The 21,349-nt window shown below is 43.3% G+C and overlaps 1 protein-coding gene across 1 annotated transcript in view; it reads left to right on the forward strand.

Moving 5' to 3' along the window:
- oca2 (oculocutaneous albinism II) overlaps positions 1 to 21,349 on the forward strand; it is a 119,839-nt gene that overhangs the window by 40,487 nt on the left and 58,003 nt on the right. The window contains exon 15 of the mRNA XM_053683475.1: positions 10,307 to 10,439. Within this exon, the coding sequence (XP_053539450.1) occupies positions 10,307 to 10,439 (133 nt within the window). The remainder of the gene's footprint in view (positions 1 to 10,306; positions 10,440 to 21,349) is intronic.

The raw sequence follows: 21,349 nt of genomic DNA on the forward strand, positions 1-21,349 counted from the left end.
GACATCCATTATGTTTTGTTACAGTTGGATTAACGTATAAGGAGGTGAAAAAGGGGTCAGTGAGACACCTGAGTGTGACGACGTTATTAGTAATTCACTATAAAGCGCTAATAATTTGCTCTGAATGATCAATAATGACCTGTGAATAATTCGAAAGCAACTGTGATATTTATTAAGAAATGATCTGAATTATAATCGATATTATTTTACAACATCGATATAACTGTTATGATGTAGTTATCAGTACCATGAACACATATATGATACGTTATAATGTACATGATGAGCACCGACAGCACTGGTATCTCATATTTAATTACACTCCGTCCACCTTAAACTGAATTAAATACACAGTGTAAGGGCAGAAAGATGATCAAATCCATACACATTACAAAGAAATACATTATAAGTCCGATCAGAGAGAGAAAACGATTTCCAGAATGCTCTTTAAAGAAAAAAATCGTCTTTTTTTTTTCTTCTATCTGGTTACATCCTGAATTGTTTTCCTATAAACCAGTAAATTGGTGTTTCTTTTCACTTTTCTGTCTCCTTTCAGAAATGTCTGCCCGAGCAGAGCGACATAAAGCGAGACCTGGGGACAGGGTTATATTAAAAACTTGGTGTGGTTCAATATTTCTCTTCCAGCCTTTTAATTCAGCCGTTTCCTCATTCTCTACAGCCGTGAAAAAGCCCCGGGGTCAGAGTTAATTTACAGCCTGTAAAGAAACGTCGCCTTTCCCTGTCTCGTCGGTTACCAGCGCACACGTGGCGATAACGCGGAAATTGTGTTCAGGTTCTTAAGCAAGGGCACTGCTGGCTGAGGAAGAGTTTAGAAAGCTGTGTACGTTCAGACCTGTGTGTGTGTGTGTGTGTGTGTGTGCTCATGATGTTTGTGATGTGACCAGGGTTGCCAGATTTACATGACAAAATCGTAAGTGGTCAGCGTCTCTCCAGCCACATTCGGAGGTGATCTGGGACGCATAGGACCACATCACGCTTGTAGCGTGAACGTGAAAGCGTCTCGATACGTCAGCGATGAAGGACTAAGTACCCGACCGCGTCGTTGCCTTAGCAATTGCATTGCCTTGCGAGACTTTGGAAATGGCGCATGGCTAACGGTAAAAGACGACGCTACGGTAGCCGAAGGTGTCAAGTCGACTCGGACTGTGAACTCTTATCATGCAGCAGGGCTTACAAACATGGCCGCCCTCGGCTCCACTTCCTAGAACACGCACATGCTGCCTCATTGACTCTGTTCTCACGGACAGCGGTAATCTCATTACTGACCTTATTCTGAATAAGACGTGTAATATCCTGATTAAGGTGTTTACACGAGTCGCTTTTAGAATACTCCTTTCATGTCCCTGTTTTACGTGTTACAGAACGTAGATGGATTAACGTCACACGTCATTACGTCCCCGCGCCACGCCGTCCGACGTCCCTGCGGAATTTCACGTATCGACGTACAGTCGGTCTTCGTTATGGGACCGTGTACAGTTTTGGGTGTTTCATGTTTAATTTTACGAACGCTTCAAGGTGCGGTTAATTATTAGTCGTGCTGTACGTGCAAATAAGCCGTGGGCTGCGTCCCAAATCGCGTCCCAAATCTACTATACATGTGTATTTCTCCTACTATATAGCGGGTGAGTACGCGGTTTGGGACGCAGCCGTGCTCTCTCTTTTTTGCCGTCAAACGGTCGAGCGCTGCCGTGTGTGTACGTGTCCTGTCGCACAATGCGGTGAAAACTCACACGACGTTAATAGTGTGATTAAGGCGTGTACACGTCTGTAACGCACGTCCATAACGCGACTAAAACAGGAAATACTCCACACGTCTTAATTCCATCTGTGTTTACTCCGAGTGTGACTTTAATCAGATTAAGGTCATCGATAATCTCTGTTTACATGCCGGTTTCTTAATCAGAGTCTCGTCTTAATCGGGTTCGTATCGGATTATCGTCGTCAGTGTAAACGTACTGAGTCACAATCACCTGGTTCACCTGTTTCTTATTACACACACACACACACACACACACACACCCCAATCATTTGCGCAGTATACACTCAGCTTGTTTCCTGCGCTCCACGGTGTTTGTTATCCAGGCCTGATGTAGTTTCTGTCCAGGGTTTCCGGTGTTGTTGCCCGGCCATTGCCTGTTTTTGTCGTTGTTGTTACCATTTCTATTTGGGTTGTTGTATTTTCCGATAATGAAAACGCATCGGAATTCACGACGTGTTTCATTTCTGTTTGTTGGGCGACGGTAATCCTCTGTGTGCACTTCCAAACATCAATCACACTCTTTCAGATTGATCAGTTATGCTGACCATGCGAGGGTCCGAACGGGTTATTACTGCGCTCTGACACCCTCTGGACCCCCTCCTTAAAAACTGCCGTGTGTGTGTGTGTGTGTGTGTGTGCGTGTGTGTGTGTGTGTGTTTGTGTGTGTGTGTGTCTAATTGAGTGTGTATTTTCACCAAGCTGATGCAATAAATGGGCGAGTCCTTGAAACCCAGGCGACACATAGAGCCCTCCTGTTGTGTGTGTGTGTGTGTGTGTGTGTGTGTGTGTGTGTGTGTGAGAGAGAGACAGAGAGAGAGAGAGAGAGAGTGTGTGAGTCAGGGATCTGTTTGATCTAGGCCACATGTATAAATATACTTGTCTGTCATGTTTTGAAAGTGTGTGTGTGAGAGAAAGCAAGAGAGACAGAAAGAGAGATGGACAGGCAGAGAGTGAGAGAGAGAGAGAGAGAGAGAGAGAGAGAGAGAGAGACAGACAGAAGTGAGACACAGGGGGAGAGAGACACAGGGGGAGACAGAGGGAGAGACATAGAAAGGGTGACACAGGGAGAGAAAGACAGACAGAGAGAGAGAGAAACGGGGAGACAGAGACAGACAGACAGAAGGGAGACACAGGGACAGACAGACAGAAAGGGAGCTAGAGAAAGAGAGAGACAGACAGGGAAAGAAACAGAGGGAGAGACAGAGATCAACAGACAGACAGAGAGAAAGAGAAAGACAGAGGGAGAGACAGAGAGAGACAGACAGACAGACAGAAAGAGAAACAGAGGGAGAGACTGACAGAAAGGGAGACATGGGGAGAGATAGAGAGAGAGAAAGAGAGGGAGACAGACGGAGGGATCTGTATTATCTATAATGATGCTTTTCAGTATTGTATGTAAACAATCATGCCAATAAAGTACTTTGAATTGAATTGAAAAGAGAGAGAGAGAGTGAGAGAGAGAGTGAGAGAGAGAGAGTAAAAGAGAGAGAGAGAGAGTAAAAGGGAGAGATAGTAAAAGAGAGAGTGAGTGATAGAGAGAGAGAGTAAAAGAGAGAGAGAGTGATAGAGAGAGAGTAAAAGAGAGAGAGAGTGATAGAGAGAGAGAGTAAAAGAGAGAGAGAGTGATAGAGAGAGAGTAAAAGAGAGAGTGAGTGATAGAGAGAGAGAGTAAAAGAGAGAGTGAGTGATAGATAGAAAGAGAGTGTGTTGGTGTTAACATTGTGAAAAATGCACATGCGACCTAAATTAACCAAGCCCTGACAGTGAGAGTGAGTGTGTGTGTATGTGTGTGTGTGTGTGTGTGTGTGTGTATGTGTGTGTGTATGTGCGTGTGTGAAGTGTGAAATGTGTGTGTGAAGTGTATGTGTGTGTGTGTATGTGTGTGTGTATGTGCGTGTGTGTGAAGTGTGAAATGTGTGTGTGAAGTGTGTGTGTATGTGTGTGTGTATGTGCGTGTGTGAAGTGTGAAATGTGTGTGTGAAGTGTGTGTGTATGTGTGTGTGTATGTGCGTGTGTGTGAAGTGTGAAATGTGGGTGTGAAGTGTGTGTGTGTGTGTGTGTGAAGTGTGTGTGTCTGTAGGTTGCTTATGTTTATTCACACACAGTGATGAGACACTTACAGTAACTGGTGCGTCAGGCTGTAATTATCCTGTGGATCTTCTGGGATCTGAGCTGGATGTGGAACTCCGTTATCACAGCAGAGTTGAAGAAAACTAGCACAAAGAGGCAACGTGAAGAAAAACGACCACTTCAATCGGTCACGTGATTCCTGAGGAGCACTTCTTTAACGCTTCTTCCCGCTGCACCGATAACTGATAGCGCGTTGTTGAAAACGCCGACGTGACGGCCCACGACACTCTCGCGTGTGTTATCAACGTGCGAAAACGGAGCCTCACGACGACAAAGCATTCCCGAGTCACAGCTGTTTAAATCAGACAGGCTCCGCCCCTAAACGAGTATTCTGCATATTTTAAAAAAAACGAAAACACTTCATGTAATGCTGTTACAGGAAAGTAATCCGTGACGGGGTCGTGTGGTGACGTCTCCACCCTGAACGTTGATTATTTTCCTATAACAGCACGTCCTGACGTGTTCAGATTTGGATCTGTTAAATTACAACATGCCATACTTTTTTTTTTTTTTTTTTTATCCATTTATAGCTACATTTAATGTTTAAAGTTCCTGTTCTTACTTACGTCATAGCAGCTATAAACAGTCTATAAGAAAACCCGTAGGATAAAAACGCAGCTTGGCGTGTTACCGAGAAACCGCAAAGAAGCGTAAACTCTGTCCCGAAGACGTCGGAAACATCACAGCGTTACCTCTGATCGATCCAAAGCGAAAATAGGAAATGACTCGACGCGGTCTGACCGATCAGAATCGAGAACTCAACAGGGCTGCGTGTAAAGGGTTGGACGAGCAGGCATGTGGAGGTTCCATCTGCGGCGCGGTTCTGGGTTAAACCTCGTCGGCGTGGCGCTGTGTGTGTGATCACGCTCGTGTCTCAGCAGACACGGTGAACGGTGTAATGGTGGACATCGGTCACTCGGGGGACCATCTGTGGCCGTGGGTGAAGGAGAGATGCGTAATGAACGGCAGGAGGACGGTCTTATGGTTGTGGATGACTCTTTCGCTGGGTAACAAATCATGTTATAGTGCGTTCACAAGGCATTACACCAATCAGCCATAACATTAAAACCACCCACTGGTTGAAGTGAATAGCGTTGATGATCTCGTGGCAGCGGCACCTGTCGAAGGGGTGGGAGATATTTATTAGGCGGCAGGTGAACAGTCAGATCTCGAAGTTGACGTGTTGGAAGCAGGAAAAATGGGCAAGAGTAAGGATGAGCGGTTTTGACAAGGGCCGAATTGTCACGGCTAGACGGCTGGGTCGGAGCATCTCCAAAACAACAGGTCATGTGGGGTGTTCCCAGTATGCAGTGGTTAGTACCTACCAAAAGCGGTCCAAGGAAGGACAACCGGTGAAGCGGAGACAGGGTCATGGTCACCCAAGTCTCAGTGAAGGCTCACCTGTCTGTTCTGATCCCACAGAAGAGCTACTGCAGCACAAACTGCTGAAAAACTTCATGCTGGATCTGATAGAAAGGAGTCAGAACACACAGAGCATCACAGCTTGCGGTGTAGCCGCAGCGCCCGTGCTGACCCCCGTGCACCACCGAAATCTCCTACAATGAAGATATGAGCATCAGGACTAGACAATGGAGTAATAGAAGAAGGAGGCCTGGTCTGATGAATCACGGTTTCTTTTACATCATATTGAGGTCGGGTGTGTGTGTGTGAGTGTGTGTGTGTGTGTGTGGGTCGCTTACCTGGGGAAGAGATGGCACCAGGATGCACTATGTGAAGAAGGCGAGTCGGTGGAGGAAGTGTGATGCTCTGCGCAATGTTCTGCTGGGAAACCTCGGGTCCTGCGTTCATGTGGATGTCACTTTGACACGTCCCACCTACCAAAACATCGCCGCAGACCAAGTACACAGCAGCGGTATCCCCTAATATCAGTGGGCTCTTCCAGCAGGATAACGCTCCCTGACACACTGTAGAAATAGTTCAGGAACGGTCTGAGGAACATGACAAAGAGTTCAAGGTGTTGAGTTCAAGGCCTCCGAATCCCCCACATCTCTAATCAAGTATACTGTATGCAGGATGTTCTGGCCAAACAAGTCCGCTCTGTGGAGACCTCTCCTCGCAACTTACAGGGCTTAAAGGATTTATCTTGGTGCCAGATCCCACAGCACACCTTCAGAGGTCGTGTGGAGTCCACGCCTCGACGACTCAGAGCTGTTTTAGAGGCACGATATTCAGCGGGTGATCGGCGTAAACACGTTGTTATTATTATTTATGAAAATGCACAAGACTTTACAGCTATCCTTGTTATGCATTATATAAATCCTTAACATGATGCCTTATAAGTAGTGTTTATAACACATTGTCACCAAGCCCCGCTATGACAAGATATAATGCTGATATAATGTGCTATAAGCATTACTTGTAATGAATTCTTTGAATCATTTACACACTCCTTATGAACAGTGCTACAAACTGTAACGCCTTAGCATAACTATAATTATAAAGATGTGTATTGCATTATAACAATACACCTTGTGAATGCATTATAACATGTTATAAATATATCCATAAGTCATCTTACTGTACATATGGCCCTCAGAGAAGCGTTCCCGAAATGTGTCCTTCCTGAATGTTCATTAATCTGCTCGGTCTCTGGCGTTTATTGTTGTTGTTGTTTTCTTTCCAGTTTCTCACACTGATTTTTCTAGGCTGGAACATAACTGACAGAATATTATGCAGTTTGTGTTCATTTGTTTTCATCACACTTGTTTTTGTTGACTAATTAGCAAAGGCTGTCGACCAGGAACCGTATCTATTAGCACTAATCATGCGCACACAGAAAATATAATAATGAAGGAAATTCACAGAAAACTACTTTGAGTAGCTGCAGCTCTGTATTTCTGTATTTTTAATGAAGAGATTGTATTATATAAGGACTAAGCGATATAAATATCCTGCCTTATGTTAGCCATCTAGCTAGCATTAGCAGTAAAGATATCAAATGTTTATGACGATGACTAGGACCTAGGAGTTTTGAATTAGGTTACGCTAGCTGTGTGAACCATGAATAATACAATCAATGAAGAATCTGGTTTATTGTTAGCTAGTCGGCAAATGTTAGCAGTTAGTTCGGGCTTACTACTGTATCGTGCTAATGCTACGTATCAGTGAAGATTCTGAACATTTTTAATATGGCTTAGAATCCTCTCAGAAATCCTGTCAGGTTAGCTTATATCAGCTAACAGGCTAATAGGGTGCTAGGTTAGCGCTCTAATCGTAACTCGTTATTAGCACAGTTTTCTAGTCTTCTAGAAAATTAGACATGGTTAAAGCATGACTTTCAGTAATCCAGTCAGGATAATGATTCTGTACTGTAAGCTAGCTGGATACTCTTAGCAGTTAGCTAGTTAGCAAAAGTTGGTCCAAGTTTTCTCTCGGTCTAATGCAAACGGTGACGATGATAAACATTTTTAAGTCGGATAAAGATATCCTGTCAGGTTAGGTTAAGTTAGCTATGTGGCTAATAATTGGTGTTGGATTATGTAGGTGGGAAATGATAGCAGCTGGCGCATGTTAACTAGCTGGCTAAAGTAGTTCGTTCATTTGCATAAAGAAATGCAGGTTCCAGTACAATAAAGAATATCAGCGATCAAATGGCGAAGATTAATTGCGATAGTTAAAAAAAAAAAAGAAAGAAGAAGAAATCTAAAAATGTATTATTTTGGGATCAAGAAGAATCGATTGTTGATTGTTGGATGGATAATCAACACGGATCACGCTGATCGGTGACGTAAACAGAACAGAGTCGTTCCCTTTCGACGCAGGTCTACCGTTAGAGGATCTTCGTCGTTATAATCCGACAAGGAGAACGCAAACACGCACACACTGTCACACAGTCTGTTCTAGAACATGGCCTTTAGAGTTTATTGTGATCTCTTACAGCCTGTCATCGATGAGATCCAGTGATGTAGTGTAACGTGATTGCATTCTTCTTCTCCTCCTTGCTTGTAGAGTCTCTCCGGGCCTCCTGTAGAGGTCACTGTACACCCGTTTTCCCACATTCTCTCTCTCCTTCGACGTTTTTCCAGCTTCTTCTCGACGCTCAGTGATGCACAGTGCAACCTCTTTCTGCAAAGAACTTTGCTTCTGTCAAGGACTTACAAGACTGCATTGTCTCTTAAGTGTTATCTATAGACTGATTTGCTAGCGTTATGCTCCAGAGAGCTGATTTGCTCTATTCACTATCTTGTATTGCTATCTGTTTTGCCCCTCCATCACCTCTTCTTATCTTCTACATTAATTCCCGAGCAGAACTATATAAGTCCTGGGTTTTCTGCTCGCTGCTTTTTTTTAAAAAAAATTTAAATTTATTATTTTTTTTTTAATACTGAAGTTTCAGCGCGTGCTTGTGGCGCACGTCATGCGCCGCATATGAATCAGTGTGTTTATCAGAGTGTAAAATATCTTCAATACCGCAATGGGTGTTTCTGTCAGGTTCATTTGGTGGCATCCAGATGGGAATCGGGTGATAAACTGTCTTGATGGAAGTGAAAATGAAAGCTTTATCACATTTAAATAGAAGTTCCATTACGAAGAAATGCTCTGAGACAGAAGCCGTTACGCGTCTATGCGTGTTTGTGCTGGAAATACTAGCTCACTGGCTGTCGTGTTTGTTCTGCTCTACGGTTTAACTGCAGGGACGTGGACACACGGGAGGCGCGGGGTGGGAAATAAACAAAACGAATCATTCGAAAATCATTACCGCTGTGCGGTCCGTGCGGACGTAATGCGTCGTACGGTGTTTTAAACAAATTCCTTCGTTTTCTTTTTCTGATTCGAGCGTCTTAATTATTTATGTTTATTAGACAAAATTAAAGCAGGGATATCACTGTTTGTTTGTTTTTTTTGTTGTTTGTTTTTTTTTTTTTTTACAGGTAAGTGCAAAAGTTTGCACCCCCCACATTGTTAAATGGAAAAAACCCCACGTTTATCTGGAATGAGCGGAATACACTCACGTTAATGATATTTGGTAGACGCCATTATCCAGAGCGACTTGCATTTATCTCATTCATACATACACCTGAGCAGTTGAGAGTTAAGGGCCTTGCCCAAGGGCCCAACAGCGGCAGCTTGGCAGTGCTGGGGCTTGAACTCACGACCTTCTGAGCAGTAGAGCAACACCTTAACGCAAGAGCTACCTCTGCCCTATATCTGGAATAGGATCCAAAAATCTTCACAGAGCAACGTCAATCATTATGCATCTCCTATTGATCATTTCTCACAACGAAACAAATCAGGTATTCCTGCAATCATGTCCTAATGATGTACTTAGGTGGGAATCAGATGGGTGGAGCCACCACTGAGATGAGATCTCAAGTAAAAAAAAAGATCATCAGCATGCAGTTAGTGAACGTCGCAGCTGATTGACGAAGAAGAATCGCACGAATGGCGTCTTATGTAAAACCTTCACCGATCCATGTTCATGAATCACTGCGCTCATCATGGTTGTTTTGCTGATCCTGATTCCCTGTCGGCGTTTTTATAAACTCATTTGCTCACCCGTCATGAACTTGATGGAAATACCGTGTGGCTGCATATGATAATATGTTCTATTATTATATCTTATTGTGAAGTCTATAGAGGCTTTCTGAAGGGCTTGGCATGACATGGCGCATTGATTTACACCTGAATACGTTTATTTATTTATTATTAATTTCGACTTAAATCTAGAATCCTTAAGGCTTCCCCTCTGAGAGAACTCAGAAAACCCTGGAAGGCTATGTCAGAGGGATCAGCCAATCAGAAAGGAGAACGTTTTTCATTGCCGTGCTTTAAAATAACTTATGTACAGTATGATCTGTCATGAATCATATCCTAACTAAGGAGTAGTATCCCAACTTGGCAACATTTGATGTAAACTGTCATGGCATCAGGTAACGGAAACGTAATGCAGCTATGAAACTTGACGTATACTGTAATGACAGCTTATGACATGGTTATGCCAGTCCTGTGATGCGGAATTCAAGGTAAATATGTTATCCATGACGGAGACGATGCCTCTGTTTCATTGTAGAGAAACCAGTCAGTAGCTTTTTATGTTTTGTACACTTTTCCGGCAAGAAGATCCAGGATCTTGAATTGGCTCTGCGCCAGATACCGCCAATGGGGTCGGGAAAATGTTAAATGGACCTCTCTTATAAGTAATACAAAAGATTTGTTTGAAGCAGGTAGTGGAGGGTAAACAAGATATTCTTGTTTATGGTTGGTCAACGTCAAAATGGCCGCTTCCTGTGAATGTTCAGCAGAAAAATCCGATGTCTGTTTCGCATGAATGTAATTTAAAAAACTTTTATTTTTATTTATTTATTTATTTATTTTAAACAAAAGACGGGTTTTGTACTCATTGTGTCGTTCCTGCCATCTTTTCCTTTTCCCCAGGGACTGGATTTTGCTGCGTTTACAGGATACATGTTCCTGGGCATCTGCCTAGTGCTGCTGACCTCCTTTCCCTTTCTGAGGATCCTCTACTGGAATAAGAAACTCTACAACAAAGAGTCCAGCGAGATTATGGGTGAGTTGCGAAGTCGGATAATGCAATAAACATGACACATAAAATGGTAAAGAGATCATCGGTACACGTTGAATTTTAAACAAATGCAACAATCTCTGAATATGCAAATTAGAAACACTCGTGCCATCTTGGGCGTCCTAAAAAAGCTAGCCGGTTAGCTAAACGCTAGCAGGTTAGCTTGGATTCGATACCGGATTTGAAATGTGCGAATTGGATTTCGTTTTATGTAACAGCAGCCAAGCCTGTCTAAATAAAAATGAATAAATCAATCAGTACAATCTTGAATATATTTCACGTTGCCATAGCAACCATGATTTCATTCATCATCAGTGTTGGCTAGCTACGTTGGCTAGCTGTCCAGCTTAGCACTTATGCTGCGGGGCTAAACGTTTTTGGGTACCACCATGTCCTCCTCTTTTTCAAATTTTTTTTTTCCATATAATTTGCATATCACATGTACTTCTGACATCATAAGTTCATCTTATATGAAGCCCCGCCCCTGAATATTTGAAATAAATAAGTGCTGAGAGGAACTATCTAAGAGAGGAATAAGGGATTGGAGATTTTCCCGGTGTTTTCAGGGACTTCTGGTTTAGACCACGCCCACTTTTACATTTAAATCCCAGTACTGGTACAGATTGTGGCATTGTATTACACCCCGATATCTCAGAAAGAGTGTCCAAAATGATGTAATCGATCAAATCGTAAATGTATTTATTTACTTTATCCTCAAATACAGATTTATGGCTTTGGTATCAGTCTCTCGCACACTCGGAGGATCAGGTGGTGAGCGTGTCCGTGCGTCAGATATGATACTATATTAATTCATCCCACTGAAATTCCCGTTAAAGCTCCTGTCAGTGTCGGGCTGAAATACTGTGCGATCTCTCACCAGATGTGGCTCACGATGATGACCTCATAGATCTATCATTAAACTGGTGCCTGTACTTGTTCTGCTGTGTACTCTTGCTGTTTCTACTGAAGCACCCTTTACCACTGATATACAGCTTTTTAATTTGATTATGACCTCATTCCAGACCCTTTCCTCCCGTGTTCCCTTCAGCCTCACCACGTGTTCCTGTTTCGACTCGAACACTGCCCAATTAAATCTATAAATCCTGTGGTAGGTAACGTCCTCCTGTGTCCTACGAGGCAGGAAGCATGGACGCCGGGCAGTGTTTACTGTTTACTGCAGTTGGAGGCCATTTGTGTCTCGTTGATATTACACTCACAGATCTGTATGTACATTAAAAGTGCAAGAACTTTCACGTTAAAACGTTAATAAAATCTGCAGCAACACAAACCAACACAAACCCAACACAACCCAACCCAACACAAACCCTACACAACCCAACACAAACCCTACACAAACCCTACACAAACCCTACACAACCCAACACAACCCAACACAAACCCAACACAAACCCAACACAAACCCACACAACCCAACACAACCCCAACACAACCCCAACACAACCCCAACACAAACCCAACACAAACCAACACAACCCAACACAAACCAACACAAAACCAACACAACCCAACACAAACCCTACACAACCCAAAACAAACCCTACACAAACCCTACACAAACCCTACACAACCCAAAACAAACCCAACACAACCCAACACAACCCAATACAACCCAACACAAACCAACACAACCCAAAACAAACCCTACACAAACCCTACACAAACCCTACACAACCCAAAACAAACCCAACACAACCCAACACAACCCAATACAACCCAACACAAACCCAACACAAACCAACACAACCCAACACAAACCCTACACAAACCAACACAAACCAACACAAACCAACACAACCCAAAACAAACCCAACACAACCCAACACAACCCAACACAAACCAACACAAACCCAACACAAACCCTACACAACCCAACACAAACCCAACACAACCCAACACAACCCAACACAAACCAACACAAACCCAACACAAACCCTACACAACCCAACACAAACCCAACACAACCCAACACAACCCAACACAACCCAAAACAAACCCAACACAACCCAACACAACCCAATACAACCCAACACAAACCAACACAAACCCTACACAACCCAAAACAAACCCAACACAACCCAATACAACCCAACACAAACCCAACACAAACCAACACAACCCAACACAACCCAACACAAACCCTACACAAACCCTACACAAACCCTACACAAACCCTACACAAACCCTACACAACCCAAAACAAACCCAACACAACCCAACACAACCCAACACAACCCAACACAAACCAACACAAACCCAACACAAACCCTACACAACCCAACACAAACCCAACACAACCCAACACAACCCAAAACAAACCCAACACAACCCAACACAACCCAATACAACCCAACACAAACCAACACAAACCCTACACAACCCAAAACAAACCCAACACAACCCAATACAACCCAACACAAACCCAACACAAACCAACACAACCCAACACAACCCAACACAAACCCTACACAAACCCTACACAAACCCTACACAAACCAACACAAACCCTACACAACCCAACACAACCCAACACAAACCCTACACAAACCAACACAAACCAACACAAACCCTACACAAACCAACACAAACCCTACACAACCCAACACAACCCAACACAAACCCTACACAAACCCAACACAAACCAACACAACCCAACACAACCCAACACAAACCCTACACAAACCCTACACAAACCCTACACAAACCAACACAAACCCTACACAACCCAACACAACCCAACACAAACCCTACACAAACCAACACAAACCAACACAAACCCTACACAAACCAACACAAACCCTACACAACCCAACACAACCCAACACAAACCCAACACAAACCCTACACAAACCAACACAAACCCTACACAAACCAACACAAACCAACACAACCCCAACACAACCCCTACACAAACCAACACAAACCAACACAAACCCTACACAAACCAACACAAACCCTACACAACCCAACACAACCCAACACAAACCCTACACAAACCAACACAAACCAACACAAACCCTACACAAACCAACACAAACCCTACACAACCCAACACAAACCAACACAAACCAACACAACCCAACACAAACCCTACACAACCCTATACAACCCAACACAACCCAACACAACCCTACACAAACCCAACACAACCCCTACACAAACCAACACAAACCAGCACAAACCCAACACAACCCAACACAAACCCTACACAACCCAAAACAAACCCTACACAAACCCAACACAACCCAACACAAACCCAACACAAACCCTACACAAACCCTACACAAACCAACACAACCCTACACAAACCCTACACAAACCCTACACAAACCCTACACAAACCAACACAACCCAACACAAACCCTACACAACCCTATACAACCCAACACAACCCAACACAAACCCTACACAAACCCAACACAAACCAACACAACCCCTACACAAACCCTACACAAACCAACACAAACCAACACAAACCCTACACAAACCAACACAAACCCTACACAACCCAACACAACCCAACACAAACCCTACACAAACCCTACACAAACCAACACAACCCCTACACAAACCCTACACAAACCCAGCACAAACCCAACACAACCCAACACAAACCCTACACAACCCAAAACAAACCCTACACAAACCCTACACAAACCCTACACAAACCCAACACAAACCCAACACAAACCCTACACAAACCCTACACAAACCCAACACAACCCAACACAAACCCTACACAAACCCTACACAAACCAACACAACCCCTACACAAACCCTACACAAACCCAGCACAAACCCAACACAACCCAACACAAACCCTACACAACCCAAAACAAACCCTACACAAACCCTACACAAACCCTACACAAACCCAACACAAACCCAACACAAACCCTACACAAACCCTACACAAACCCAACACAACCCAACACAACCCAACACAAACCCAACACAACCCAACACAAACCCTACACAAACCAACACAACCAACACAAACCAACACAAACCAACACAAACCAACACAAACCCTACACAACCAACACAAACCAACACAAACCCTACACAAACCCAACACAAACCCAACACAACCCAACACAAACCCTACACAAACCCTACACAAACCCTACACAAACCAACACAAACCCTACACAAACCAACACAACCCAACACAAACCCTACACAAACCAACACAACCCAACACAAACCAACACAAACCCTACACAAACCAACACAAACCCTACACAAACCCACACAAACCCACACAAACCAACACAAACCAACACAAACCCAACACAAACCCTACACAAACCAACACAAACCAACAGAACCCAACACAACCCAACACAAACCCTACACAAACCCTACAAAAACCAACACAAACCCAACACAACCCAACACAAACCCTACACAAACCCAACACAAACCCTACACAACCCTACACAACCCAACACAAACCCTACACAAACCCTACAAAAACCAACACAAACCCTACACAAACCCTACACAAACCAACACAAACCCTACACAAACCCTACACAAGCCCTACACAAACCCTACACAAACCAACACAAACCCTACACAAACCCTACACAAACCCAACACAAACCAACACAAACCCTACACAAACCAACACAAGCCCTACACAAACCAACACAAACCCTACACAAACCCAACACAAACCCTACACAAACCCACACAAACCCTACACAAACCAACACAAACCCTACACAAACCCTACACAAACCCAACACAAACCCTACACAACCCTACACAACCCAACACAAACCCTACACAAACCCTACAAAAACCAACACAAACCCTACACAAACCAACACAAACCCTACACAAACCCTACACAAACCAACACAAACCCTACACAAACCAACACAAGCCCTACACAAACCAACACAAACCCTACACAAACCCAACACAAACCCTACACAAACCCTACACAAACCAACACAAAACAACACAAACCAACACAAACCCACACAAACCAACACAAAACAACACAACCCAACACAAACCAACACAAACCCTACACAAACCGACACAATCCGACACAAACCAATACAAACCAACACAAACCCTACACAAACCCACACAAACCAACACAAACCAACACAAACAACACAAACAACACAAACCCTACACAAACCAACACAAACAACACAAACAACACAAACCCTACACAAACCGACACAAACCGACACAAACCAATACAAACCAACACAAACCCAACACAACCCAACACAACCCAACACAAACCCTACACAAACCCTACACAAACCAACACAACCCCTACACAAACCCTACACAAACCCAGCACAAACCCAACACAACCCAACACAAACCCTACACAACCCAAAACAAACCCTACACAAACCCTACACAAACCCTACACAAACCCAACACAAACCCAACACAAACCCTACACAAACCCTACACAAACCCAACACAACCCAACACAACCCAACACAAACCCAACACAACCCAACACAAACCCTACACAAACCAACACAACCAACACAAACCAACACAAACCAACACAAACCAACACAAACCCTACACAACCAACACAAACCAACACAAACCCTACACAAACCCAACACAAACCCAACACAACCCAACACAAACCCTACACAAACCCTACACAAACCCAACACAAACCCTACACAAACCAACACAACCCAACACAAACCCTACACAAACCAACACAAACCAACACAAACCAACACAACCCAACACAAACCAACACAAACCCTACACAAACCAACACAAACCCTACACAAACCCACACAAACCCACACAAACCAACACAAACCAACACAACCCCAACACAAACCCTACACAAACCAACACAAACCAACAGAACCCAACACAACCCAACACAAACCCTACACAAACCCTACAAAAACCAACACAAACCCAACACAACCCAACACAAACCCTACACAAACCCAACACAAACCCTACACAACCCTACACAACCCAACACAAACCCTACACAAACCCTACAAAAACCAACACAAACCCTACACAAACCCTACACAAACCAACACAAACCCTACACAAACCCTACACAAGCCCTACACAAACCCTACACAAACCAACACAAACCCTACACAAACCCTACACAAACCCAACACAAACCAACACAAACCCTACACAAACCAACACAAGCCCTACACAAACCAACACAAACCCTACACAAACCCAACACAAACCCTACACAAACCCACACAAACCCTACACAAACCAACACAAACCCTACACAAACCCTACACAAACCCAACACAAACCCTACACAACCCTACACAACCCAACACAAACCCTACACAAACCCTACAAAAACCAACACAAACCCTACACAAACCAACACAAACCCTACACAAACCCTACACAAACCAACACAAACCCTACACAAACCAACACAAGCCCTACACAAACCAACACAAACCCTACACAAACCCAACACAAACCCTACACAAACCCTACACAAACCAACACAAACCAACACAAACCCACACAAACCAACACAAAACAACACAAACCAACACAAACCCACACAAACCAACACAAAACAACACAACCCAACACAAACCAACACAAACCCTACACAAACCGACACAATCCGACACAAACCAATACAAACCAACACAAACCCTACACAAACCCACACAAACCAACACAAACCAACACAAACAACACAAACAACACAAACCCTACACAAACCAACACAAACAACACAAACAACACAAACCCTACACAAACCGACACAAACCGACACAAACCAATACAAACCAACACAAACCCAACACAACCCAACACAACCCAACACAACCCAACACAAACCCACACAAACCCAACACAACCCAACACAAACCCACACAAACCCACACAAACCAGCAGAACCCAACACAAACCCAACACAAACCCAACACAAACCCACACAACCCAGCAGAACCCAACGCCTGACAGGTAATAATGAGCACTGGTTGGAGCGCGCACCTCACACGGATGCAGGTTATACACAAAAAAGGGGCTTTCAAGGGATCTTTGGGAAATTAGGGGTTGTTAGTTTCCAAAAATAGGTTCCATCTGAACGTTTATGAAATTCACTTTGTTGGATGTTTTTTTGTAGAAACTTTAAAGTGCTCCTTGGTTCTTCTTCTTCTTCTTTATTTCTTCTTCTTCTTTATTTCTTCTTCTTCTTTATTTCTTCTTCTTCTTTATTTCTTCTTCTTCTTCTTCTTCTTCTTCTTCTTCTTCTTCTTCTTCTTTATTGCTTCTTCTTCTTCTTCTTTATTTCTTCTTTTCTTCTTCTTCTTCTTCTCTATTGCCTCTTCTTCTCATTCTTCTTCTTTATTTCTTCTTCTTCCTCATTTTCCTCCTCATTTTCTTCTTCTTTTTCTTATCCTTTTTTCCCTTCTTCTTCTTCAGTTCTTCTTATTTTATTCTTCCACTTCATTTTCTTCTACTTCTTTTTCTGCTTCATGTCCTTCTTCTTCATTTCCCCCCCCATTTTTCTTCTACTACTTCTTCTGCTTCATTTTCTTCTTCTTCATTTCTTTTTTTTTCATTTTTTCTTCTACTCCTTCTTCATTTCTTCATCTTCATTTTCTTCTTTTTCCTCTTCTACTTCTTCTTCATTTTCATTTTCTTCTATTTTATTTTCTTATTCTTTTCCTTCTTCATTCCTTCTTCTTTGTCGTCTTCTTTTTCTTCTACTTCTTCATTTTCTTCTTCTTCTTCTTCTTCTTCTTCTTCTTCTTGCATTTACAATTTTAAACTGCATTTTTCCAATTGCACCAGCAGTGATATTCCAAAGCCGAGACGTTATGGAGTAAGAGAACCTGTAGTTCACAATGCGCTGTACTCGGAATCAGCAACTAAAGTCCGAAGGGTATGTCAATATTTCCATGGGGGAAGTTCCTCGTATTCAGAGTCGGGTTGCGCACCTGCTTAAGTGGATTATCTGGGCTCTGCATTCGGATTATTAAACTCACCCGCGTGTAGTTCACACCTCCGAGGTTGCTCTTGACTAGAAGTGCCTGAGACAGGGGTTTTTCAATAACGTCTAGACCGCCAAATTTGGTTTCATTTAACAAAATGGCTCCCACTCATCCTCGATCTGCCGCATGGGTTATCCCCCTGGAACGGTGCTTCAAGCTTCAAGTGTATTCCTGTCAGAAACAGTTCCAAGTAGACCCAATGAATCTTCAAGAACCCTTCTTTTCTAAGAGTGTGTTTACGAACCGGGTAACAGATTATTAACCAAATTATTGCTCGTTGTTTTCTTCTTAATACATCAAACCTAGCAGAAGTTTGACATTTAGCTATCTCAGTACTTAGAATAATAAAAAAAAAAGCTTCTTTAAGGTTTCTTCAAGGGTTCATTTGATCATTATGGGTTCTTAGCTTCCATAGCAGGGTTTTACATTGTTGTAGGTTTCTGGTAAGTATTCTCACAGCGGGACGACCCTCGGAGAGACTACGTACTACAAGGTATTTAATCTTAAATAAGAAATCAAAGGAGTGAAATAAAAGAGAACACGCTTTGCGGTTTTATTTAACGATACTGTTTAGACTTAAAAAATAAAAATGAACACCGTTTTAGAAGATCGCAAGCAACACGAGCGCGCTCTCGGATTTTACATCATGTCCTTGAACACACAAACATGTTTAATTCATAAAACACACACACACACACACACACACACACACACACACACACACACGTCAGATGTTCTGCATGCGATCACAAAACCTTAAAAATAAAGGTGTAGTTTTAATTATCCACTCATTCTTAAGTCCCCTCCACATCAAACATGTTTGTTCTTTGAACGTTGACCTCTCGAAAGGCTCCAAAGGCGTGTTCTCCAAAAGAGTGAGCGCATAATGCATACGCAGCTCATTAATAAGCATGAATAAACAGCACACAGATCCAGTGTGGGATTTACCTGAAAGCTTTAGCTGTGCGTGTGTGTGCGTGTGTGTGTGTGCGTGTGTGTGTGTGTTTACACCAGGTGAGAATTCAAGATCAAAGCACTTCATTGAGAATAATAAGCACGAATTAAACCGTGCTATGTAATTCACGAACTCTATAACGTCATAACATAATGTTCTGAAAAATCGGAAAAAAAAAAACGATTTTTCGAAATCGAAAAAATTTCGCAAGTTCTCGTGTATTTCCTGTGTTAGGAAGGATTTGTTAGAAATTATTGCTCAAGTCGCGCAGCTTGACTCTAAAAGCTACATCAGCAGGGAAAGTTCCTGGTCTTCAGAGTCGGGTTACGCAGCTGCTTAAGTGGGTTTTCTTTTCTCTCCTTGTCCAGGTGCTTGCCATCGCCTGTGTGTACGCTTGCTGGATTTTTCTGTTTTAATAGAAGCATCAGAGACTCAATATGAAGTTTCTCGGTATTGTCTAGACCGCTGACTTTAAACACCAACGCTCACGTTTAGAATGCAGGAAATTGTGTTATTTCTTAGTTTTGAAATGTGATATGGTGTCGCATTAGTACAAGAGACGATTGAAACATGAATACTAGAAGCGGTAATATAACGATGTATGAATGGGAAGATGGTGAGAGTTGAAATAAATATGATATGTTTTTGTATTTTGCTGCACGAATAGTCCTAGTTGTAATGATCACATTAATCACTGGTTTAATTGAACAAAATGATCCCACGTTCCACACACACTGTGGTATTTTGCATTTTATTGTTATTTTTGATACCGTGCTTCAACAGTTGCACGACTTAATGAAGGCCCAAGATACTGAATCAAGGTCTTGATATCGTAATGTGTGCGGGATGTAATCTATCTTTGTCATGCTTTTTTTTTAACTCACTGTTTTGATTGGTCGGATTCATAACAAAGACACTGCTGATATTTCAGCTCGATGTGTCCTGCTGTAAAGAAAACGTATCCATGAGAGTGGAGTTATGTTTGCGAGTGTTTGAAAAGACCCGGAAGCTGTTTTCTGGAGCCCGGAGGCGGAGGCGTAGACGAGCACCGGCCGTCCCAATGGCACCGTTGCGCCCACTCCCATTAATCGAGGTCGCCTTTGAAAGGATTGGTATGAACCTCGTCAGGCCATCAGGTTGATCTGCACGAGGGCATCGCTTTGTGTTAGTTTTACAGGACCACACAACGCGATACCTGAACGCGGCAAGCCTCAACGGCGTTTTCCCCGTTCGAATTATTGTAGGGACGCAAGCGTCGCAAGCTCAACATCAGTTGGGAAAATTGGGAGGAGGGACTTGACCTTAAGCCACATAACACCGGAGAATTTGCTACAGGCGCAAGAAGGTCAGTCCCGGCTGTATAACAGGGTCGCTCGGCTACGAGAGTTCACGCCGGGAGAAAAAGTGCTCGTTTTGTTACCCACGTCGAGCTCTAAATTACTCGCCAAGTGGCAAGGGCCCTTTGAGGTTACACGGTAAGTCAGGGGCGTCGACTATGAAGTAAGGTGAATGGGTGAAGTAAGGGGCACGACGGATTTACCATCTTAACCTCCTAAAACCATGGAGGGAGACGGTTCCCGTGGTTTTGGCGACAGTCATTTTCTAGAGGGAGGAGCTAGGACCGGAGCTCAATCTAAAATCAGCACTCCAATCCCCCCGTCCTGTATGGAGGCCACCCCTCTCCACTCTAAATCACAGACGTTAGTAAATCACAGGTGGAATTTTCTGTGTTCTCGCCTCTCCCTGGTCGCACTACACTCATAGAGCACCACATTGAGACGACCCCGGGGTGGTGGTGCGCAGCCGTCCCTATCGGCTACCCCAACACAAAAAATGTAGTTTGGGATGAACTCGATGCTATACGCGACATGGGGGTAATTGAGGAGTCCCACGGTGACTGGAGC

This window comes from Ictalurus punctatus, chromosome 11 (assembly GCF_001660625.3).
Source record: "Ictalurus punctatus breed USDA103 chromosome 11, Coco_2.0, whole genome shotgun sequence".
Lineage (NCBI taxonomy): Eukaryota > Metazoa > Chordata > Actinopteri > Siluriformes > Ictaluridae > Ictalurus > Ictalurus punctatus.